The 25,065-nt window shown below is 45.4% G+C and overlaps 1 protein-coding gene across 1 annotated transcript; it reads right to left on the bottom strand.

Moving 5' to 3' along the window:
• Nucleotides 1-11,453: 11,453 nt before the first annotated feature.
• NEK2 (NIMA related kinase 2) lies at nt 11,454-24,532 on the bottom strand. Its single transcript, XM_082702453.1, has 8 exons — nt 23,193-24,532; nt 22,114-22,331; nt 21,365-21,605; nt 19,145-19,227; nt 18,228-18,354; nt 17,107-17,323; nt 15,635-15,760; nt 11,454-12,308 (listed from the first exon to the last, which is right to left on the bottom strand). The coding sequence occupies exons 1-8, from the start codon at nt 23,286-23,288 to the stop codon at nt 12,082-12,084; spliced, it is 1,335 nt and encodes a 444-aa protein (XP_082558579.1). The 5' UTR covers nt 23,289-24,532; the 3' UTR covers nt 11,454-12,081.
• Between the last annotated feature and the right edge of the window lie 533 nt (nt 24,533-25,065).

The following is a 25,065-nucleotide window of genomic DNA, read 5'->3' on the forward strand; positions in this document are numbered from 1 at the left end:
GAACTTTTAAAAACACAAATTATCTGGCAATGCCTAATTTTTTTAAATTATGAAATAGATGTTTAAAAAAACGTTATTGAAATTTGGTAGAATCACAAAAGAAACAGGTTTCATATAATGAATTTGCAACAACAACAACAAAAAGAAATAAAAAAGAAAAAAGAAAGAAAGAAAGAAAAAACCCCTCAGGTTATTTCCACCAGAGATAACCATTCTGATATACATCTTGGTGTTCAAGTTATCATACTATATATATATGTGTGTGTGTGTACTTTGCATCATGGTTAGTATTCTAACTAAGCATTTCCCCTGATCAGTCGATTCATGTTCATTGAGATGATTTTTAATTTTTAATGGCTGCATAGCCGACCATTGTATGTATCAACAGAAAGGGTTTTTTTTTTAACCATTTCTTTTTTGACATTTAGGTTGTTCCTACTTTTTGTTCTTCTAAAAAATATTTAATAACTGTCTTTGCACATTTATCTGAGCACATACTCATACTCAGATAAATGTGGTTTCCTTAGGATAAATGGAGGTTTACTTAGGATAAACCTCCTATAAGTGGAATTTCTGAGTCACGGTGTAAGAACATTCTAAGGCCCATGGCATATCCCACCCTTGCTGGCTTCTTCTGCATCCCCAGAAACCATTCCCACCTAGAGATCAGGTGAACGTTTAGTAATGTTATGATTTTGTCATTATACATCTGGATTACAGCCCATCTGGATTAATCATAATACTAATAATAATACTAGCTAACAGTTATCAGGTGGGGACTATGAACGGGACACAAGGCTGAGAACTTTACACGCATTACCTCGCATAACCCCTCATTACCCTACGAGGCAAGAACTGTATCTCCTTGGTATTAGAAAGACACAAACTTCGGATTTAACTTGGCACATGGGATGAAGTAGGGATCTAGTACAACATATTCATCACATATTACTCATTTCCTTTTATATCTAGTATCTCTTCCTGGGTTACTTCTTCTTCTCCATTGAGCTGCCTGTCTTGTTTTGGCCTTCCCAGTTTGTTTTTCTTTTAAGATTTTTATTTATTTATTTGACAGAGATCACGAGTAGGCAGAGAGGCAGGCAGAGAGAGAGCCTGCTCCCTTATTTGGTGGCATGCAGTGGAGTCTCATGGATTCTTCATTCTGGAAGCTAATTAAACTTCCAGAAACCTAATTCGTGGGAATATATCCTACCTGGGCAACTTAAATTTCCTTCCTCCCAGCATCAGACTTTCCAGCCATTGTATCTGCATGTTTGCTTTTTGAGCTATTCAACAAGAGAAGAGAATTTCACCACCTCCCAATATACAGATACACATATTCAGCTGGTTAGACGCAGAGTTTTTTGTTTTGTTTTGTTTAAGATTTTTTTTTATTTATCCATTTGACAGAGAGAGATCACAAGTAGGCAGAGAGGCAGGAAGAGAGAGAGAGAGGAGAAGCAGGCTCCCCACTGAGCAGAGAGCCCGATGCAGGGCTCGATCCCAGGACCCAGAGATCATGACCTGAGCCGAAGGCAGAGGCTTTAACCCACTGAGCCATCCAGGTGCTCCATTCCTCCCTGTTTTTATCACTGAAACTTTAGAATGTATTTTATTTATTTTTTGATTACTTTTTAAATTTTAATTTCAGTATGCTGAATATGCTCTATGACGTTTGTTTCAGGCGCACAGTACATACAATGTATCTTAATACCTGGGAATACAGGTCCACCCAGTTCTTTTCTTCCCAGCAATTTTGTGGCTCTTTTCACCCATTTATTCTTCCAGCTGAATTGTTCCACACAAATGCCTTGGGTCAGATTTTACAAACCTTAGATATTTTTATCAGCATTGCATCAAATTCATAAATTTGGACAAATGGCATTTTAGCATATTAAGAGTTCTCGATGTGATGTTTTACCATTTATTTAGTGCCCCTCAGAGCAGTTTGGTAAAATTTTTATGAGCACTGTGCATTTCCCGTATACTTTACATCTTGGTGTTGCTGTTGTAAATGGGGCCTTTTTTTTTTTTTTAAAGATTTTATTTATTCACTTGAGAGAGAGAGAGATCATGAGAGGGGAGAAGGTCAGAGGGAGAAGCAGACTCGCAGAGCTGGGAGCCCAATGTGGGACTCCATCCCGGGACTCCGGGATCATGACCTGAGCCGAAGGCAGTCGCTTAACCAACTGAGCCACCCAGGCTCCCATAAATGGGACCTTTTGCATATGGAGCTCCTGGCCTGGTGTTTGCTGCATGGACAGCCTCCTATTCAAGGGCAGCAAAACCCTAACCTCAGCTCCCGGACATGACTGTGTCTGGCAAACCCTAGCACCCAGCTAGAGCTGACCCCGTCAGATGGGAACACCTGCAGGCAGGGACATAGAGGAGCTTTGACTCCTTTTTTGAAAGCAGTGATTCTCACTGTTTGGGGTCAGCGTCTGGAGAAAAAGAACTATGGACTTTCAGAAAAATGTCCCCAGTGCTGCCAGTACTCCCAGAGGATTCATGGACAGCCCCAAACATACCTAAGAACTATAATTAGCATACTTGCATTAAAAGGATGGCCCAGGGGCACCTGACTGGCTCAGCGGGTTAAGCTGCTGCCTTCGGCTCAGGTCATGATCTCAGGGTCCTGGGTTAGAGCCCCACATCGGGCTCTCTGCTCAGCAGGGAGCCTGCTTCCCCCTCTCTCTCTCTGCCTATCTCCCTACTTGTGATCTCTCTCTCTCTCTCTCTGTTAAATAAATAAATAAATAAATAAATATCTTTATAAAATAAAATAAAAGGATGGCCTGGGGGCGCCTGGGTAGCTCAATCCGTGAAGCATCTGCCTTTGGCCGACGTCATGATCTCAGGTCCTGGGATAGAGCCCCGGTTGAGCTCCCTGCTCATCAGGGAGTCTGTTTCTTCTTCTCCTTCTGCTACTCCCCCTGCTTGTGCTCTCTCAAATAAATAAATAAAATCTTCGAAAGATAGATTAAAAAAAAAAAATAGTCCAGCTACAGTCTCCTCCAGGTGGGTTATGTTGAGCACAGAAGTCCTGGGGTCTGTGTGACCATAGGTGAGTCACTCCTCTGAATCTTTATCTTCTTTGGGAGAAAAATATCCACGCAATGCAGTGACAGCACCATCTGGGGATCAATCGAGGCGCTATTTGTGAAAGTGCTTTGGAATCCGCAGCTCAGTAACACAAAGGTAAGAACCATTGGTTCCAGGAAAGGGCCGGTGACAAGGCCTGGCTCAGACACGAGGTGAAGCCTCAAGGATTCTTAGAGAGCATTATCTGCCCCTGTGCCACGACTGCCCCCCATGAACTTGGCCTTCGCCCTCGGGAGAAGCCAATAAAGACGTTTGCGGCGTTCTTCTGAGGTTGCAAGACTGTTACGCTGACCCAGCTAAAACCATGATTAAGTGGCTGGATGTTGGAAAAAAGGCGTCGGGGCTCGTGGTTCACAGATATCAGTTTCAGGGTTGTTATAAAAATTAATAATTAATTCTTCCCTGCACGCTGAAGGGGAACAGCCAGGAGCCTTAGCGAAGCCTTGCACAGAGTGATGGAGAACAGGACTGGCCAACGGGGCCCCAGGAGTTCTGGCTCTGCGTGACCACAGGCTGGCCCTCTTCTCTGACCTCCCGGGGTCCCCACTATAGAATGAGGGGCTACACTCCATGAAAGTTAATTCGCCACTGAAGAATTCTGCAAAGTGTAATGATAAATGCAAATGCCTTGCAAGAGACTTGAGAGGTCTTCCAAGTTATTGTCCTGCTCCCGACAGCGGAGGCCACCTGATCTCACGCCCCAGCTTGAACTTTGGGCTCTAGACACATCAGCCCTTGTGTGTGTGTGTGTGTGTGTGTGTGTGTGTGTGTGGTAGGGATGGTGGGAGCTCATCATCTGGGGAACATTTTTCTGAATACAAATGGATGGCTACTCCCTTCTTCCCAGGATAAATCTGAATGGGGGGAGGGGTTAGGCCCCATCCATATCCCGGACTTTCCAGGGAAAAGGGCAGAGGATAGGGCTGCAAGGGAATTAACAGGAGCGTTTTGAACACTCCACTCTCCGTGTGGAAGGTAGGAGGGAAGCCTCATTCTGCTTTCATCCTCTCCTTGGAGAATGAGCTATAAGAGGCATGGAAGGCCTTTCTGAATTCCCAGTTTCTGGCTCAGTGACTGGCATACAACAGGAGCTTAATAAAAGACTCTTGGACAAATGAAAGAGGCCTTCTCCCAGGCTTTGCTTAAACAGACCGGGTGGTTCAGTTGGTTAAGCATCCGTTGGTTAAGCATCCGCCTTCCACTCAGGTCATGATCCCAGGTCCTGGGATCGAGTCCCGTGTCCGGTTCCCTATTCAGCGGGGAGCCCGCTTCTCCCTCTGCCTGCTGATCCCCTGCTTGTGCACGTGCTGTCTGACAAATAAAATCTTTAAAGCAAACAAACAAAACCCTCCTCATACCCTTCCCTGCTACTAGGGTATCTCCTCTCCTTCTGACTTCCGCTCAAAACTCAACTTCCCAGGGTGCTTCCCACGGAGCCCTCACCCCTCCCTAATTTTGCATCCTCAGCCCTATGTCCCCCCTGTCTCTGCTAATCCCACTCGGAAGCTGCCTGTGTGTGAGTTCTTGTAAATGGCCTACAGATAATTTAGGGAGCAGCATTACAGATGATCTCTGTCTTGTCTGTTACAGTAACAAATGCACACGCTCTGCCTAGAGGAGCAAAGTTATGGCTTCTGCTTCCTGTGATGAATCTAACATTGTCACAAATTCCATCAGGTAGGGTAGTGGAATCAATAGGCTAATTAATTGACTGGTTTGTGTAAATATTCAGCGAATTTTAAGTTCAAAACAATGAGCCATTTCAGCCTTCCCAGATCCCTTGGTAATGTGGCTATAAGTTCTCATGCCATGGCTCAGGGTCGTGGTGGGTCCCTCGCTGACCCTCGAGGGGCTCTCCATGCTAGGTAGCCATCTGCCTGGTCCGTAAGCCAGCCTGGCTTCCCCCAGCCCTCAGCTATTCCCACTCCCAGAATTCTCAGCAGGGATCAGGGCACAAAGGACCCTTTGCTTTTGCCTTAGCCTCCAGTCTACTCATCCACTTGCCTCGTCACTCAGGAATGGCTTCCTGGGGCAGAAAGACAGGCACCCATGAGTCTGGCCACTCATGTCCCAGATGTGGGCCCATCTGCCTCCAGTAATTCCCAGGCCCGGGAAGGCGGAGCTCTCCCGCAGAAGCCTTGCTATCCCTCTCACCTGCACGGCCGGCGAGTGGTGCAGGACAGTCAGACCAGTATCAGCTGGGAGTTCGCCAAGATTCTCAAGCCCTGCCCCGACCTGAATGGGTGCTTGTGGTTCTACAAGACTCAAGGGCAGACCCCATGCAAGTCTGCAGAGCAGGACACCTCCCAGGGCATCCCGGGCCCTTTCTGCCCTCGCCGGGCCTCGGGCTCTGTACTCTGGCCCTCAGGTCCTGGGCCTTGATATTCTTGGGGCTTCAGCAAATTTAGGAAATCCTTTTTGCCACTTCCAAAGCCCAACTTCCCGATGCCGTGGACCCAGAAATCTTGCCCCAGCACCTGTCACTTCCATGGACATGGGCGCGGGGGACGCCAGTAGTCTGCGGGAGAAAGCGCTGGGGCCTCGGTGTCACACGGGCTGCCGAGATGTCACCTAGGAACGTCCTCCCCTCTGTTAGGGCGTGAGAGTCCCAGACAGCTGTACACTCTTTGAGCAAGCAGACACCTGCCTTCGTCCTTCAGGCCTATAGGGGTAACTAAGCACTTCCCCCCCATTTGCTGCCGGGAAGCTTCCAGTCAAATCCACGGCCCACCAGTGGTAAGTGTGATTCTGTGTGATCCCCTCACGTGGCTCGTTCCGGCCTCCATCCTTCCTCCTCACGTTCCATATAAGCAGTTTATTAAAACCCATCTTCCCTTTATTAGTCCCTTTAAATCTCTTCTGAAACCAGGTGGAAGAAATTTACAGGCAGGTACCGTTCTAGGTCCCTGACCGCATTTCGTCTCACTCATCTTCACCGGGATCATGGTCTCTTTTATCAGGAGGAGGAAAGCGAACCTCGGAGAGGCTCGAGACACGAGCCAAGGGCAGCTGAGTGCCTAACTCGGGGGTCTTGGCTCTCTGCATTCAGAGCTGGGCCCCCAGAAGGGCTCTCATGGAAGGTGCGCCAACACTGCTGAGAGGGAGCCGCAGAGAGACACATATTGGTTTCTGCTGGGCCCCAGAACTCTCCACTAGGCATTATGGGGATTTGCCCAGTAGCCAAACGCTAGCTGGAAGGCTTGTTTATGCTAGGCCCACTATTTCCCCCAGTTAATTGATGATGAAGGTCCGTTTGTTTTTTTTTAAGATTTTATTTATCTATTTGACAGACAGAGATCACAAGTAGGCAGAGAGGGAGGCAGAGAGGTGGGGGGGAAGCATGCTCCCCACTGAGCAGAGAGCCTGGTGCGGGGCTGAATCTCAGGACCCTGGGATCATGCCCTGAATCAAAGGCAGAGGCCTAACCCACTGAGCCACCCAGGCACCCCGACGATGAAGGTTCTTGAGAACAGAGCTGGGGCTAGTGATTCTGTGAATGGAGCAGGGACACTGCTTTGTGGGAGTGTGTGTTTCAATGGGGTGTGTCTGCCTCGCCCCCAAGGCCCTAAGTTCTTAAGGCAGGGGCTATGTTCCCCACCTTGTTGGGTGCTCCAGGCAAGCTGGTACCCTCAAAACTCAAAGTGAGCCTGCCCTCCGAGAACAAATTTAGGATGAATGCGGAAGATGACACCAGGTACCTATTTAAGAATGAGAGAATTTATATGTACCAACAAGAAAAAGTTCTCTTTAGTTGAAAAAGGCAAATTAAAACACAGTATATGGATTAAGATCCAATTTTTGTTTTGTTTTTTTAAGATTTTTTCATTTATTGGACAGAAAGAGAGCACAAGTAGGCAGAGTGGCAGGCAGAGGGAGAGGGAGAAGCAGACTTTCCACTGAGCAGGCAGCCCGATTCAGGGCTTGATCCCAGGACCATGGGATCATGACCTGAGCCGAAGGCAGACGCTTAATGGACTGAGCCACTCAGGTACCCCCAATTTGTATGTTTTAAGTACACAGTCATATGCATACACGTACACACACACACACACACACACGCACACACACACACACAGGAGGTCTTGAAGGAAACCTCAAACACCAAATTATTAACAGCTACTTCTGGAAAGAGAGAGAAAAAATGGGGTTACGGGTGACAGAACTTTTTTATTGCTTAATTTTTACTATATATACTTCCATACTGTGAGAGCTTTTTACACTGATGTTATCACTTCATAATTTAAGGGAAGACTGATTTTTTTCAGTGTAGTGAATAAAGTCAGCCACTGTGAACATGTCCTGTGAATGTGTGACTAAGATTACAGAATGCCTCGTTGCATCAAAAGGGCCAGTGTGTTGCTTCAGAGAAAGTCTGGGCACGTGGGTGAAGGGGATATTTGCTCCCTGGCTGGGCAGTTGTAGGGAGAGATGGGGCAGCCTCACAAGCCTGGGGTTTTAGCAGCTCAAGCAGAGTTGCCATGGTTGTGGCCTCAGAAATGTAGCTGAGGAGCCTCGGTGAAGCAAGCAAGGGTGCCCCTACTGGTCCCTCTGAAGGCGGTGTGGAATCCAACCTTTCAGAGGTAAGAGGCTTTGGAGTGGCTGACCTCTGCTCCTCCATGGGGGTGTGGGCGGGGCAGAGTGACCCGGTGGGGGCGTGGGAAAGGCTTGCCTCACACCCCCAGACTCCATCAGCTAGCCATCCGTCTGGGAGGGTCGCTTCCCTCATCCTCCCTGGTGAAAGCCATCCATCCAACGTGGAGCCTGTCTTGCCAGCCACCCGGTCCCAGTGAACGAGCATTCTCTCTTGATGGCCACAGAAATTCTCATTCTTTTTTTTTTTTTTTTTTAAGATTTTATTTATTTATTTGGCACAGAGAGAGATCACAAGTAGGCAGAGATAGAGGGGGGAAGCAGGCTCCCCGCCAAGCAGAGAGCCCGATGTGGGGCTCGATCCCAGGACCCTGGAATCATGACCAGAGCTGAAGGCAGAGGCTTTTTAACCCGCTGAGCCACCCAGGCGCCCCTCTCATTGTTTTTTAAACAGCTGCCTTGTGTCACCTTTTACAGAATATCCTCAGTTCGTTGCAGGGGGCAGGCTTCCCTCCAGTCTTTGAGGGAACCGGCTGGCCTGGAGAAATGGGCTTTGTTCTGGAAGGCCGAAGGTCAGCTAGAAACATCAAATACCCCAGGGGAGGGCGGGCCGAGGGCTGAGGAGGAAGCTGGGCCTCTAGGCTGGGCTTTGGAGGGCGTGGAGCGCCAGGAGGTGGAATGGAAGATGCTGGGGAAAGGAGGTAAAGCGACTGGTCTGAAGCCATTAGGCCTGGGGTCCTACTGGGATCCCTCGAAAGCCACCTCTCCGCCTCCGTCCTCCAACACCAACCGGTCCATCCCAGCACACAGATCGGAAAGGCCACTGGGCCCTACCATGCCTGCTCCACTCCCCACTCCCTTGGTTATGCAAATGTCCTTGCTAAAGCCCAGGGACTGTGACCACCCCCATCCTTACGGGAAACTAGATGGTTTGGGGACAAAACGGACCCTTTGCGGTCTTGTGCAGGCAGGCGGTGGAGGGTCGTACTCAGGACCATGAGCTCTGGAGTCAAGAACAGTCCAGAAACCAGCTGTGCATCTCCCCAGCTGCGAACCCTGAGCTTCAGCTTCCCCGTGTGAATGTGACGCTAATGATGCGCATTTCTCAGGGGGCGTTGTGAGAAATGGATGAAATAACAGGAATAAGACATTTAACCAAAGCCTGCCAAGGAATCTCTCCACAACGACCGATTGCCAAAGCCGCAGGCCCGCCTCGGAGTCTGGTCTAACGGAGCCATGGCGCCACCTTGTGGCCGCTGCTCACAGCAGTACTTAATCAGATCCAAACACCCTTTTTTCCCCAATGCCCAGGAACCAACCGTGCTTGATAAAGCTCGTTGTTTAAATATGTAAAGTCTGTAATGGTGAGTATGGGATTGGTGTCCAGCAAAGCATCTTACAAGAGTCTTAGAGTTGCCAGAGAAAGATCATTTGGGAGGGCTCTCCCCTTCCCGCCATCAGAGATCACCTTTCATCTCTTATCATTGCCCAAATATTCCCAGGCATTCCCAGCTTTAGAGGTGAGCAGGAAGCAAGGTTTTATTAGCGTTGGCTCAAGCTGGTGAGAACGTCTGTGCTCAATTTCCAAGTGCCTGTGTCTTTTCAAGTTCTGTGCTACGGCGTGATTCCCAGTCGTGCTCAGTTTCCCACCCGCCCCCTGCTGGCCGGGCCTTCTTCTCTTCTCCCCCGGCATCACTCCAAACTCGCCCTTCCTTTTCTCCCCCAACCCCACCTAAACCCTAACCTACAGTCAGCTTCCTTCTCATCCTACACACTAACGACTATCTCTTCTAAAATCGCACCCTGATTCCTCTGCTCCCCTTCTCCACGGTCACTCTGCTCCTTAGAACAAACACACCTTGAACGTGCTTGCTTCCTCTCTAGCCCCAGTTCAGTGGAAACTCCAGGAGGGCAAGGATTTCCGTTATTTCTCCATTGCTGTATCTTCAGCGCCTGCAACCGGTGCCTGGCTTATAGCTGATGCTCAATAATTGTTTGTTGATTCAATGAAGAAGGAATGAAAGTGAAGGTGGAGTCTGAGGTGGGGAAAAGTCATCACAGACTCAGAAATGAAAAGGAAAATGTTTTCCTAAGGTAGCAAGGGTTTCCTGAGGGTGAGACCAGTGCAGACACCCAGGCTCCACACATAGGAGGATGTGGCTCTCAGAAGGGGCCCGGGACCCAGGGTTTAAAGCTCTTTGCTTGCAATCTCGAAAATTTGAATCATTGTATCTTTGGTTGTGTGTTTTTTTTAAGTCAAGTTTGATGGGACCACGGCACCTATAGGGGCTTAGAGGCCTCAGTTCCTTGGAGGGTCTGCCTCCCGCTACCTGCTCCCCCACTCCCTGGTGCACCAGGCCCCCTCCGGCTTTCCCATCTGACCTGTGTCCCATGACCACTGACACTTTCTGCTTCCGGAGGGGCCTGTACGTGGGCAAGGGAAAGGTCAGGATTGGGGGCCTGAGGCCTCACGGGATGGGACATGAGAGCAGTGCCCCCCCTGCCCCCAGGCCTTCCCCATCCCCACCTCCCAGGCTGGCAACTCCATGGCAAGGCTGGTGGGTGACCACTGGAGACCTTATCTTGACAGGGGCGATCCAAGAACCCTTATCCAGGTACCAAGAAAATCCCAGCTTAGAGGTATAAGGATGCTTAGGAGCGACCTATCTGCTGTACGTGGGTCCGAGGGGTCGATGCCTGGCTGGGCTGCTCCAACCTGACAGTAGGCAGGTCTGGAGGCTGGAGGGATGAGGAACTGGGCAAGCACCCAGCCAGGGGTCCCTAGACGCCAGTCACAGGGATCAGTGTGTGTCTCTTATGCCCAGCTTCGAGGCACCCACCCGGATGAGCCACAAAATACAGATTCTACACATGCACAAAATGCGCTGTTTACATTTAAAACTGCTATGGCATGATATAAAAGAGTGCTAAATTCATGCTAATAATTCACAATCTTTTCTTTACTTCAAACATTAAGTAACAAATAACACTGTAAGCAGAGAGACCTTATAAAAAGGACAAGGTTTTCATGTACTTTTAATGGTATTTATTTCCTTTTTGTTTAAAGAGCCCTACATTTTTATTTTGCACTGGGCCCTGCAAATTACATTCAACATTTATATCAAAGTGGTCCTGTTCGACTTAATCTGTGGGTATTTCCTAAAGGCATAAATAATATCTGTGCTTCGATAGTATCGATAGTATCACTTGTCTTTATTGGAACGGCATTATCAACTGTGTAATAAATCAGCCATAAAATAGCCAATAAAGGAGGAGTTTCTTCCCACGTATCATTAACCCCTCATAATTCAGTCTCATTTCATGAAGCTGGAAAGATTAGCGTTCCTAGGAGCCCATACAAACTGTGCAGGGCATGGCCAGCCCTGCTGATTTGTATTAAGTTAGACATGTAAAAAAAGAATCTATCCAAGTGAAGTTTCCTGAAAGGGTGGGGTATGTTCCAGTAAATTTTAGCCTCCATCAGATTTCTCAAGAGTAGCACTATTGAAAGGAAGAAAGAGAGAGAGAGAGGGGAAGGAAGGAAGGAAGGAGAAAGAAGAAGGAATGGCTCTATTAATAGACATTTTGTGGTGGGCGTGGTCCCACACATTGTAGAACATTGAGCAGTGCCCCGGCTTCTGCCCACTAGATCCAAGTAGGGCCCTCCCCACAACCATTACAGTTTCTGTCTCCAAGACTGCCGAATGTCCGCCGGCACAGACACCCTCCACTGAGAGATCAACAAATGCATGAGACATGAATACAGGAAAACGAAAGCATTCTTTTATTTAGTGAGAAACAGGTGGTAAACGACAGCCAGCTGAAACACTCTTAAATAGAATAAAAAGGAAGAATATAGACATCACAGTGATGAATTTCACAAAAGGGGACACATTTCCACTGCAGACCAGTGGGACACTTACAAGCGAGACGTTCACAGTATTAGTGGCCGGTTTGTATCCAATTAGGTTTTGTAAGCTCAAGAACATGTAAAACCTTACAACGAGGCACGACAACTGTCAGAACACCACTCAGTCATTTAAAACTTCTCACTAAGTGCTACGTCTGGCTATTTTTTTTTCCTAACATTATTTCCCCCCAACCTTTAGAATGTCATATTTCATGTTCTAGTAGTAATCACACACAGGATTAAAAGCCCAACCCACCAAGAAAATGTCATTCTTTCTATAAAGAAAGAAAAATTAAAGGTGTGTACATTTTGTACAATTGTTGCAGAAGAACAACCAAAGTAATTCTAAAATATCTTGCTCACTATACAAAAAGGCATGGCTCATGGAACCGAGTATGTAAAGCTACAGCAGTTGAATATCAATCTTTAAAAGGTAGGCAAAGCTACATACTATACATAGCTCTGGGGCTCTCTCTGGGCTAGCGCATGCCCAGAATCTGTCTGCTTTTCAGCTGGTAATTTTTTTCAATATCTGACAAGGCTTGGGCGCGGAGCTGAGCAGCATGAAGCCTTTTCTTCAGGTCTTTGCACTTGGATTTGGAGGTGAGCAGACTCTCAGAATTCTCACTCCTCATGACGTTCTCTTTACTTTCGCCACTGAAATGAACTTTCTTCTTAATTATCGAGGAAGGAAGATCGAAAAGTTCTTTAGAAAGGAAAGAGAAAGGGTTTTAAGTTCAACTCCTCTGTACTTATCAGACTTCTCAAAAACATTTATTCTTTCCATTTACATTGGAAATCTGGGGACCTGTGTTATTTTCTCTGGGATAGGAGGTTGGGGGCGTGATGCTGGCACAAATCAATCCATTTTTTAGCCCACAGCATTGAAAAACTTGATCCTGGAATGTGCCAAGGAACAGAGTCTCTTAACAGCCAACTCTTCTTTCAAGGTTAAGTGCATTGGGGATTACAGGCCACAATGTAAAACCTCTGGAAATCGACGTGATTTATCTCTCTTCTTGAAAACAAGTGCTATTCTACTTAGAACACATAACTTTCACAAAAGTAAGGAAGCACGTTGGTTTTTTTGGTTGTTTGTGTTTTTTTTTGCTTTGCTTTGTTTTGTTTTTACAGAGAACATGTATAGTTTTGCTTAAATATTCAAGAACACTTATTTCAAGGCAGCTTAATTGAGCAGAAACTTATTTCAAAAAGAACCTAGGCAAATTCAGGTTGGAAAAGGTAATTCAAGTTAATGGTGTAGTGAAAACTGTGAATTGTGTTTTCTATATGAAGAAAAATGTACTTGAAGTGGCTACATTATTAGCTACTGACTGAACTATCTGGGGGTTGGGGACTCGCAGTTTTGAATTCCAGAAACTTTCTATTTTTCCTTTGTGTCCTTTTAAAGGAACTATGTTCAAATATTTACTGAGCTCACTGTATGGGCCATTGTGGAGCAAACAAAGGTCCCATTCTCGTAGGAGGAGGCAGACCATAAACAAGTAAACAAGCACACAGGGGGCGGGGCGGGGGCACCGAGAGAGGGAGACAGAAGGGCTGGATGGTGTTTACAGGGATGAAGGGGACTTGTGAGCAGACCTGATGCGAGGAGGAGGTGAGGATCCATGTGGCTCTCTGAGGAGACACTCTAGGCCCAAGAAATGGAAAGGTTCTGGGGTCCAGCTGGTGTTGGGGGATGTGGGAGGGTGGGGAGGGGTGCAGGGGAGGGGGCAGGCTGCAGAGAGAAGCACTGCCCTCCAGTTGTCCTGCCCATTCCGTACATCGTGCCTGTTCCAGCTGCAAAGCAAACTTGATGGCTTTCAGACCTTAACTCTACTGCTTCAAAGATGTCCACCTTTATTATAACAAATCTCTGTCTTCATAAACCATCAACTTGTAGATCTAACGAATAGGGTAGTTTTAGAAGAAATAAGTGTTTAGCAAAAGAATTCGTATTTCACTAAGTGAAAATGAGTTACCATTTCACTAAATAGACTAAGAGCATTTACAGAGATGCTGCTGCTCACTGGGATGTTGATATATTATACTTTCCTCTGATCGGAATTTTATAGCTTGAAGGCAGAGAGAGGATCTTTCTAACCGTCCTGAGTGCACAAGGGCACCCACTTGTCCCTGCTTTGTTTATGACTGATGTGCTCAGTGCTCTCGGTGCTCTCTACCATCAAGTAGCTCCTAGACTGGGGTGGGGGGTGGGGGTGTCCTTGATTCCTACAGCTCATTTCAAGTGTTTGCCATGACTTGCATTGAGGTAGGTAGGTAAAAAAATATAAATATTTATATATTGAGATAAATATACATATTTCTATATTTATATATACAATTTATATATTCATAATATTTTATTTATTTTTTTAAGATTTTATTTATTTATTTGACAGAGAGAAAGAGCACAAGTAACTGAGAGGTAGACAGAGGAAGGAAGCAGGCTCTGAGCCCGATATGGGGCTTGATCCCAGGACCCTGGGATCATGACCGGAGCCGAAGGCAGCCGCTTAACCGACTGAGCCACCCAGGTGCCCCTTCATAATATTTTAAATATTATTTATATATTTATATATATTCATAATTTATAATAAATATATGATACATATTTTCAATTTATATATTATATATATAGTTATATATATTTATATTTATATATTCTATATTGAAACACATCATCCTGCTCTAGTTCTTCCCAGACTTTGTCCAAAGACTCTCAGGGCAAGACAGAAATAAGCTCTTTCCCCTGAGGAGCAGACCCGGCAGGACCTTCAAGAATTCTGGACAACAGGTTTGATGCGTGAAACTTACCCGGATAGAAATGTCTCCTGCCTCTACCACAGTGATCATAATTTCAGCCTGCTTTGTCTTTGTGGGTGGCATTAAGGGAAAAACTGGAATAAATATTCTAAAACTACTGAAATGGTAGGTAGTAATATTGAGAAAAAAGAAGGTATTTCAAAAGAGATGAAGCCCAAGTTTTAAATAATTCTTGTTTCATTCACTTCCATCACGTATCTCTATCATGTCATTATGACCATCAGATTAACTTAAGCAGTTTTTTTGGTCTGTTCCATACACAAAATGCTGTCACTCTCACTGAAGTAACCAGATTCTCTCTCAGTTTACTGCAGATGGAAGGGAGAGCCTTCTCCAGTGCTGCCCTCCAGGGTAGTAGAAAGCCATAAGAGAAATCTGCCTGTTTCACTGGAAAATTCACTCGATTTTTAAAACAAAAACACTCTATAAAAAATTTATGTCATAAAGAAATTTAGAGAAAAGAGGTTTAACACTGTGCTTTTCCTATAACTTAAAGACTAGATTAAGGTGGAGGTAGGGTTTCTGTGGAGTGGAGAAGGCCCGTCAGAGCTGGTCCACGGGGGGGTCTCACAGAGCAGAGCGAGGGCACAAGGCCTGACTGTCGCCAACGACGCCGAGGAATGGGAGAAACCCAAGCAGCGCATGGTGAAATCAACCAACCATTCTGACAACCACACGTTTCAACGTGAAGGGGTCTTTGCAAAGATCCAAAAGTGATGGCCTAGTCTACGGTCGGTTTATCACACCTGTTAAGCCATAACTTCTGTAAAGGAGGTGGCACGTGTGACCTGCTCACGCGGCCGGAGTTAAATGCTGGGATTTCTGCTTGAAAATGGGGGAGAAATGTAGAGTTTTGATAATATAGAGTTTGGGGTAGAAAGGTAGAGTTTTGATGATATACTCATTTTTTAAAATACCCTAACTTTTAAGACCAAGTCTCAAAAACTGAACACGTAGTTTGACGAAGTAAATAAAACTGAAGACGAAATCATGATGACTCATCGCCTCAAGTCTGTGAACCCATGAAGTAAATCACTGCCATCACCAAATCATTTTTTTCCATCGAAATGCATATATTCAATTAAGTCCGTGTTAAAACGGGAGACTTGGTCAGTTAAAAGGGCTATCAAAGCCCCAGGGCGGCGACGCGGGTGCCCTTCCTGTGTCTGCGGGGGCCGCTCCTGCTGGCGGAGCCGATTCTCATACCTGGACCGCTCGCCAGACGCAGGAACTTCTGCTCCTTCAGCAGACTGTAGTTCTTCAGCAGACTCTCTGCCCGCGCCAGCTTGTCCTCTGCCAGTCTCTCCCGAACACAGAGCTCCCGTTCCTTCTCTTTAAAAAGGCAAGGGAGCGAGAGCCATGTTAGCCGGAGGCGGCGGGCAGAAGGCCGCTCACACCGGTCACCGCCCCGCCTCACGTCTCCTCACAACCAGCGCGCCTCAGGGGCACCGTGGAAGTTTTCTGACCAGAAACCCCGTCAGCCTGCTGTGCTGGGTTCTGATCCAGCACCTCAGCGTGTGCGGTGCTGCCGCAGGCTTTCGCAGAAGGACCGGTTTGGGCACAGATACGAAGTTGGCCTCCGCCTTTGGTCAGGTTGTGCGAGAGGAACTCATTTTGGGAAAATAAGCAACTAAAATCATCTCTGCTCTCCACTGAGAATGGGCAACGGTCCACTTTCCGGGCATTACCTGACCTCATGGGACAAACCCTCCTTCTCCTTCTGGGAGAAGAAAAAAACAAAAGTCACAACTAATGAGGAGGTACTTCTTTAGATCAGTGACATTTTTTAATCCACGGCCCAGAATTAAGGAAGTTCGGATTTCAGTTGCTGTAGAAACTACAGAACGCTAGGGAAATTTTAATAAAGATTTGTTTGTTTGACAAATTCTACTGACAGAAGCCTCGGGCAAAGGTTTCTGGGTAAGCACAGGTTATACTTCCACAGAAAGCATCTCTCACGGCACGCTACGGCCGTCGTCAGCAGGTAAAAACTGAGATGACTGTGTTGGATGCTAAGTTCATTTGAACAGAAATGTGTCTAGAGTTGGCATCGGCCACACAGCTGCAGAAGCCAAGTCAGCTGAGCCACGAGGGTGGCCTGACGGGAAAAAGCTGATGTGAGGCCCCCAGGCTGCTGCTACCCCGCACCATACTGAGGGGAGTAGACAGACTTTCAACGTCAAATACTCACTAGCACCTGATCAGTTAATCCCCCTCAGGGAGTCTGAGGGCCTCGAACACCGTGTGCTTGGCTCAGTTACCTGAATACATCGAGGCCCTCCGCGTGCCAGAATTTTACATCCAACTGTGCTGGCTCAGACAGATCAGAAAGTGGAAGTGATGGCTTTTATTACGGAAGCGGCAAATGCACAAACGCTCCTTTATAATGGGAAAAAATGTAGGGTATAAAGATGCGGAGGAAGGGAAAGTGTGATGGCCCCTGCGGTCAGGTGGTCAGGGTCACAGTGACCGCCAGTCGGAGCGACCGAGCTCAGAGAAAGGCTCAGCATGCAGGTGCCGGCACTCCTCGTGTACTGTCTCACGAGACATGGTTCTGGTTCTCAGGTACTTACAGGAATGTTCTAGAACATACGCGTGTCAAATACTCCATTCAAGCAGATCGAACACACCAGGGAACCCCGTGGAGCACTCCCGAGCTTGGCCCCATGCGGACTTACGCTCCAGCCTCTCCTCTCGGGCTTGGAGGGCCCGCTCGCGCTCCTGCAACTGAAGCTCCTTCAGTCTGAGCTCTCCCAAGACCGGGCTGGAGTCCTGGCGCTTCTCTGGCTCTAATCGGCGCCCTCTTCTCTCGAGATTTCTTCTTTGCTCTTCTGCAACCAGATCTGCTATCAGAGGATTCTCAAGAATTTCTTCAACAGAAGGTCGGTGGTAATCCTGGGGGGGGGAAATGTCCAGTGCTACAGTCGAGATTTTATAACACGATACTCATCCTAAAAGAGCAGGTACATGGAAAACTGCGTACATTTCCGAGACGAAAAGAAAGACTCCTTCATGCATGAGTCTTAAACACCTGGACAGATGGAGTTCACTGGGGCCTTTATTAACCCATGCAGTTCTGGGTCCACAAAGTAATGCAGATGTGAGCTTACCTTTGTTCCCACTTAGCCTTTCTAACCAAAGTTCAGTCCCTGAGCTGGTGCTTGGTGCATGTCCAGATCCGCTCTAGGGCACATCCCGCCTTGCATCCCCAATACTGCTTTAAGTGAGATCCTCTCTCCCTGAACTTCGCTCTCCCTGAACTTCAGTCCTGTTAGGTGGTCATTATCCTGCTTTGTAATTCCACAGCATTGAAATCCACTCTTACATCAGCCTGACCCTAGGACACCTCCCTTCGCATCCCATGGCCAGATTTTTTCCACCAAATCTCTTTATTTCTCCTTGACTCCTTCTAGCCAGGCCTCCCCCGCCCCACCTCTGATCTCTGATCTGGAGAGAGGGGCCGGGTAATGAAGTCTTCATTTGTGGCCCCTTCCCTCGCCACCTGCCACAGTGAGGTACACAAGGGAACTGAGGATTTGGAGCTTTTCTGCAGTCTTGCTTTGCTACCAACCATCTGCTAGTAGGGCAGAGACAGAGGGAGGAGACAAAAGAGAGCACAGAAGGTAGGCCAGCCAGGAGGCACAATTTGCCAAATTTACATGTTTTCACTTGGGTTAACAGAATAGATTTAGCCAAAGAAATACAGCTAATGCCGCTTCAGTCTCAGTGCTCCGAGAGAGAAAATATGCTACTCCACAACGTAATCGAGAGACAGACAATATAATCTTATGGTCTTTACCTTCAAATTTAACATCCTCGTAATAATGTCATTCAATTCATCAGAGTAACGATAGGGAATTCGCCTGAATTTGCCTTCTCTAATCTTGCCAGCTAGTTCTTTCTGGTTGAAAGCTGTAAATGGAGGCCTGGGGGAAAAATGTTTTTAATGTAAAAATGAAAATACGGAATAGGAACCAAATCGAGAGCACAGTTTTAGCTCGTTTGTGTTTATGTTTCTTCTGGGACTGTCTGCCACAGCTAAATTGCCCAACCTTGGCATTAGACATTTAGGGTGATAGAGTATTTGTTGAGGGGCCTGTCTTGTGCATCCGATGACTATGTTTTGCAACATCACCGGCCTCTATTCATGAGATGCCAGTAGCTATTCCTAGCTGTGACATCCAAATAGGTCTCCGGACATTGTCATATGTCCCCTGGACGGCAAAATTGTTTCCCGCTCCCTAGCTGAGAACCACTGCTCTACAGAATAGTTTAGAAGGAAAAAAAGGAAAAGAATGGGAGCTCTTTCTTGTTCTCCAGTTCCCCAGACCTCTCCCCTAGATTTGTTTTATTTCTTCCATAGGCCAGACCTATGTGTTTTCCCCTTGAGCTAAGCATCAGTCTGGCAAGGGACACATCAAGTCAGGTTAAAAGTGTGAACGAGCCTCAGGGATCACACTATTAATTTGTATATAATTTTTAACCAGCCCATCTATCTTTTCTTGAAAAATTATTCTATTTTTTTATTAACATATAAAGTAATATTTGTTTCAGGAGTACAAGGTCTGTGCTGTCCATCTACCTTAATTTTAACCCAAGGTATGAGTCTTTTGGACTGGAATACACATGGATGCGCAAAAAGCTGAATGTAGTGAAAGGTGACAAGCGTCTGTGACTATGAACTTCACACCAGAAATCTGTCTTCATCATACTTACATTAACGCACACAATTCATACAGCAAACAACCTAGTGACCAGATATCCGATTTCTCATTGTAGGACATGCGACTCATTTGTTCCTAAAGGGGAAGGAGAGGGTAAAACTGTAGGAGGTAAAAATTTGTTTTAAAACTTACAAAATGACCTGAGATAAAAATGGAATCTCTAAGTTTGATTATATTGACTTGGAGCAAAAAAAAAAAAAAAAAAAAAAAAGAAAGAAAAAATTTTATATTATATTTTATATCTGTAACAAAAATATTAAATAAAAAGACCCATTCAGTTTATGTCTGAACCTGTATCATAATAAAAAGAGATGGTACTTTGCATTTTATCTTCAAATGTATAATGGAAAAAAGATAACGATCTTATCCTAATATAATAGGATAAGATATATATAGGATCTTATCCTATATAATTCATTCACTTATTTTTCATTCACAAATGTTATTGTGTTATGATAGACCAAGGGCTGATAATTCAAACCTCTACCCTGAAGGCATTCATAATCTAGAAACTCATTTTAAAAGAACCAGAGAAAATTTCAGAATAACCAATACATATATCTGGTCATTTAAATGACAGAAGTATAAATGGCTAATTGAATTATCCATTTATGTATTTTCCCTTCAGTCCACAGTATAAATCACAGTATCAACTAATATTCTCATTTTCTAGTTTAATCATTTGCCTGTCTCCCACACATACAGTAATAGTCTACCATAGTTGTTCTTCTCAACACAGGGCACAGAATCAAGTACCAAAACCTTCAAGAAGCATCTTGGTGTTTTAAACTCCCAGCAGCTGAATCTGATACCACCTCCTGACAATCAATGCCTTATGGAGGGCTGAACTGATCTAATTATAAGGGCAGGAGGGAAAAGGAACAAAAGAATCACAAGGTTTTAAGTTTTCTAAGAAGCGCTTCTAGATGATTTTCTTTTATGTTAAAGCCTTTCTATTTGGAATCTGATCCACTGAGAAAATGGCAGGGCTCTGGCAATGTCTAATCGTAGTCAAAAACAAAATTGTTAATTTACAAAGTTTTATACTATAGTCAACTTGGTGAAAATAACTCTAAAAGATCTGGAAAATCATGGAAATGTTTGTGAACTGTTAAAAAAAAGAAAAAGAAGAAGAAATCCCCATCCTGATCTGCTCAGATTTCATATACAACACATTGGTGATAGCATTTGACTGCTTCAAGCTTTTCAAGAGCCATCAGGTAAATATCTCCAGAGTCATAAACAGTTCATATCCTTTGACCTTTCAATTTCATTGAGAGCCACATGCCAAGGAAAAAACCAAAAAGGAAGAAAGAACAATTCACAAAAAGGTATGCAGGGCAGAGCTCTTTAGAAGGATAAGGAATTTTGGAAACAAAATATCCAGCAACAGAGGGACTAGGTGGGTGGGCTGCAGCTCCTGCCCAAAAAGGCATTAAAAAAAAGCACAAGTACAAGAAGTGAACACTGTAAAAACATGTATCTGAACTGAGCCCTGAATCTGCATGCCCAAGAACCATCTAGAGAGTGTGTTAAAAGGCAGAGTCCAAAGTGAAAAGTGGAAGGGGTTGGGGGAAGCAGAATCAAAGTCCAGTGCAAGAACTGGATTTGGGTTTGGGGGCCAGGACTCTACATTTTAAACAAACCCTCCAAATAAGTCCAAGCTGGTGTACAGGACCCAAGGCACTTTAGGAAATGTTGCTCTTGAGGCCAGAGACAAAACCCATTTCATCTTCGTAATCCCAGCACTTGGCACATAGCAGTCATTCGATAAAAGTGTCTCTTTAGGGGCGCCTGGGTGGCTCTGTCACCCAGGTAAGCATCTGACTCTTGGTTTCAGCTCAGGTCATGATCTCAGGGTCCCAGGACTGAACCCCGAGTTGAGGTCTACACTCAGCTGGGAACATGCTTGAGATTCTCTCCCTCTCTCTCTGCCCTTCCCTCCACTCAGGCGCTCACATGCTCTCAAATAAATAAATAAATCTTTAAAAAAAAAAAAAAAAGCTTCACTTTAATTGCTCATCAGAAGAATTTAACAGTCTGATGATCCATTTGCAAAAATGTAAATTTTCTTCCTGTAAAATGAACAACATGATTATTCCTTGGCTATTGTGTATTACTAAGCAAAGAAATAAACAAAACTTCAATTTCCCTGCATTTGAATGCTTAGCATTAGGATGTTTAAAAAGTATCTAAATTCTGAAGTACTTACAGGAGACATATAATAGGGTGTGCCAACAAATGTTTTTGCAAAACTCGTATCATGGTTTAATATTCTAGCTAGCCCAAAGTCGCCAAGCTTAACGTTTTGCTTGCCATCCAAGAAAACGTTGGCTGGTTTCAGATCCCGATGCAGCACGGTATGACCACCATCGCTCCGTCTGTGGCATTCTTTTAGGGCCAGAGTCAACTGAGTCATCACTCGAAGAACAAACTCTTCATCTAAGTATTGTCTGAAACCAAAGCAGTTATACAACTTTGTGTTACTATATATATATATATATATATATATATATATACACACACACACACACATACACACACATATATGTATGTATATATACATATTCTACACACATGTATTATATTAATATATCATTAATTATTAGTATCTTATTAATATACATTAGTATATTATATTATATATGTATACTATATATATAAAGATTAACTTAGCACATATATATATATAAAACTTTGGAACAAAACCGTTAAAAAGATGGGATTATGTGAAGTATCTAGTTTTTGAAGTGTACAAATAGGGAAATAAACTTTTATTATATGAGATAGGGATGTTCATTCACCAGGGATTTTCTAAAGTACTGTGGACCCACCAAACAAACAAATATAAGAACAGTCTTTTACATTACTAAGTACTCCATCCCCAGTCCTACAACAGGATGCTTAACAGAAATGAAACTTGGCCCGTTCTCAGCTTAAGTATAAAAAAGATTAATTTACCTTTCCTTTGTTCCCTTTGTAATTACACTGGCCAGGTCCCCTCCTTCACAATATTCCATTACAATGTACAGTGTTGTGTTGGTTCGGTCAATAATTCGATCATAGTAACGGACGATGTTTGGATGTTTCAGTTCGCGGAGTAAATTCACTTCAGAAACAAGCATCTGTTTCTCAGCTTCTGTCATGGAGCCATAGTCAAGTTCTTTCCAAACTAATATCTGAAGTAAGAATTTCCAAGGTATGAGTGAACTCTTTATTCTCAGAGACAAAGAATGAGCATTCTAAAATTTAAATTTTTTTGAAGTCACTTCTCTATTTAATAGCTCACACGATCATTATCATCTAATTTATTTATTTCAATGAACGTTAGAGCCCCTGCGTTTATTTCCTTAACTTTACCCTAAATTTCAACCGATAAATTGTGCAGCAGGAGAGAGCGGGACGAGGCACTTTAGGCCTCCCCCAACCCCTTACCCTAAGTTGCTTTGTGGCAGGTTGGCGGAAGGTACTTTGGTCAAAGCTGGAGCAGGGGCAAAGTCCATCATTCCAACCAAACTTTTCCAGAGTGAGAGACCTTAGTAAAGATCTCTCCGTCAGCAGTTCCCTCTCCATTGTTTCCTCCTGTATAAGATCTACCTACACACACTGGGAAATTAAGAATCCAAAACTCCGAAGAATGGTTATTTTAAATGAGTTCTGACTGCAAGACAAAATCTCCAGGTTCTGCTGATCCTGCCTCTTTTCCATGTCCAAGAGGATACTCTACTCTGAAAGAGCTCAAGACTCAGCTACCTGTCACTAATGGGAGGCCCTCAGCAAGTCAAGGCGGGAAAAAGGAAGAAAGGGGAAGAGAAAAGGAAGAAAACAAAAACAGAGATCTTAACAGATGCAGTCTCCCAGCCCTTGCGCGACCCAGGGCAGACACAGACCTGGAAGAGATAAGCTCTTCCCGGCAACCCGCCGTGGAGAGCCACAGCCCCAGGCCTCCCGCTCTTCCGCCATCCCAGGGGCCGAGGGCGCTCGCCGCAGGCGGGCGAAACCGCTGCAGGGGCGGAGACACGGAGGTGGCCCGCGCTCACCTTGCCGTCGCTCTTCCTCCGGATCTTCTGGCAGCGGCCATAGGAGCCCGTGCCGATGGTGTACAACACCTCGTAGTCCTCCGCCCGAGTGGGCATGGCCGGACCCCCCGCAGACCTCCTGCAGGTCGTTCCGCCGGCTCGGAGGAGTCTCCGAGCCACACTACCTACCTGGCCGCACCAGTCTCCAGCCCGGTTTAACCGACGCGGGCCCTGGCCTGGCAGCCTATTGGCCCGCGGTGAGCTGGCTTCGCCTCTCTGATTGGTTAAAAGAACACAACATCCTAGGCATCCTGGGAAAGGCGCATCGCTAGGCAACCGCGTCGGCGTCGCTGTCGGCGTCGGCTCCCCCTCAGCCCCGCGCCCGCTACGGGAGAAAGGGGCGGAGCTAAACCGAAAAGAGGCAGGGATAGAAAGCGGGTGTAGGCGGATCTCCGCAAGTCTGTCCCTCCCGCTGAGGTCGCCAAGGTAATCGAAGTCCGGGGACCTCTCCTTGGACTTCTTTGCACACTGCCGCCACCGGCCACCTTCTGACCTTTGCACTCTGACCCCTTACACTAAGCACTCTCTTCTGCACACGCCCTCCTCCTGGGTTCCTGAACCCCGAGCCTGGGCGGGGTCACACTGCAGACTGGGAGCTCAGTGCTGAGATGCAGAGTACAGAAGCTCTGCTGAAGATAGGTTAGACTGTGGTGGGGGACTGTGCCAAGCACTTTACACGTGTTGTCTCGTTTATTCCTCAGCACAGACCTATAATGCGGGAATTAGTGTTCTTTCCCATGAGGAAATGGAAGCACAGAAAGGTTAGATTATTTGTTTTAGGTCCAACAGCCAGGAAGAGAAGAAATCGATTTGAAAACAGTAGATGCTCATAGAAATGATTTAAAGCTTACGCACGACTTTAGGATGTAGTCATCATAGAGAGACTGTATTTTTGAACACTAAATTTAGAGTCCTGTTTCACATGCACAGGATGTATGCAAAACCTCAGTGTAGAATATGGAAGTCCTTGATATTTTGGAATACGCGGGAAAATATGGTGGCTCTAGGACAGAAACAGGTTTACCTTTAAGACTCCTACAAAAAATTTTTATTAGAAAAGACTACTACATAGGTTATTTGGGGTGCCAAACACATAATTAATTGACAATATGTCATAAGCTATAGCTTTTTCCCGGTGCCTCGCTCACCTAGGCAGATCAAAGAGTCCTGTTTTTACCAGGATGGGGGGCCAGGCCTCGAAGGAGAAATAGTCCATTACCAGAAGACTAATAATTTGACAGTGCATAAGTAGGTCAATTTTCTTTAAATATCTGTTCAACATGGAGTTGAAAGGAACTTGAATTTCTATTAATAAGAATTACAAACCAGTTTCTGTTTAAAATAAAGAATTTCTTACATGCACTGAATACAGCATAATTGGAATTGCCAGCCAGAAGGATTATTAAAATAACATTCAAGGACACTGTCTTACCTCAAGGGAATAGGACCAATTTAGGTTTCAAAAGTTATGTAAAGAGCCACAAGTGTCTGAGCTAATTGAAACTGTATTTTTTTATTTTAGTACTTCTTAAAGATTGACGTGCATGGGGCTCTTTGACTGGTCTGCCCCAAATCCAGCCCTGCACCTTCTCTCTGGCCACTCTTCTGCTCTCAGGCTTTGCTCCAGTTCTCCAAACCTGGCACACTTTCTCAGCTCCTACTACCACCATCACCTTTGTACCTGTTTTTCCGCTTGCCTGGAATACTGTCCACCCAACTCCTTTAACCACTCATTCACCCCCCAAGTCTGTCTAGAGGATACAACTTGTCTTTTTTTTTTTTTTTTAAAGATTTTATTTATTTATTTGTCAGAGAGAGAGGGAGAGAGAGCGAA

The sequence above is a fragment of the Mustela nivalis genome, assembly GCF_964662115.1.
Source record: "Mustela nivalis genome assembly, chromosome: 16".
NCBI lineage: Eukaryota > Metazoa > Chordata > Mammalia > Carnivora > Mustelidae > Mustela > Mustela nivalis.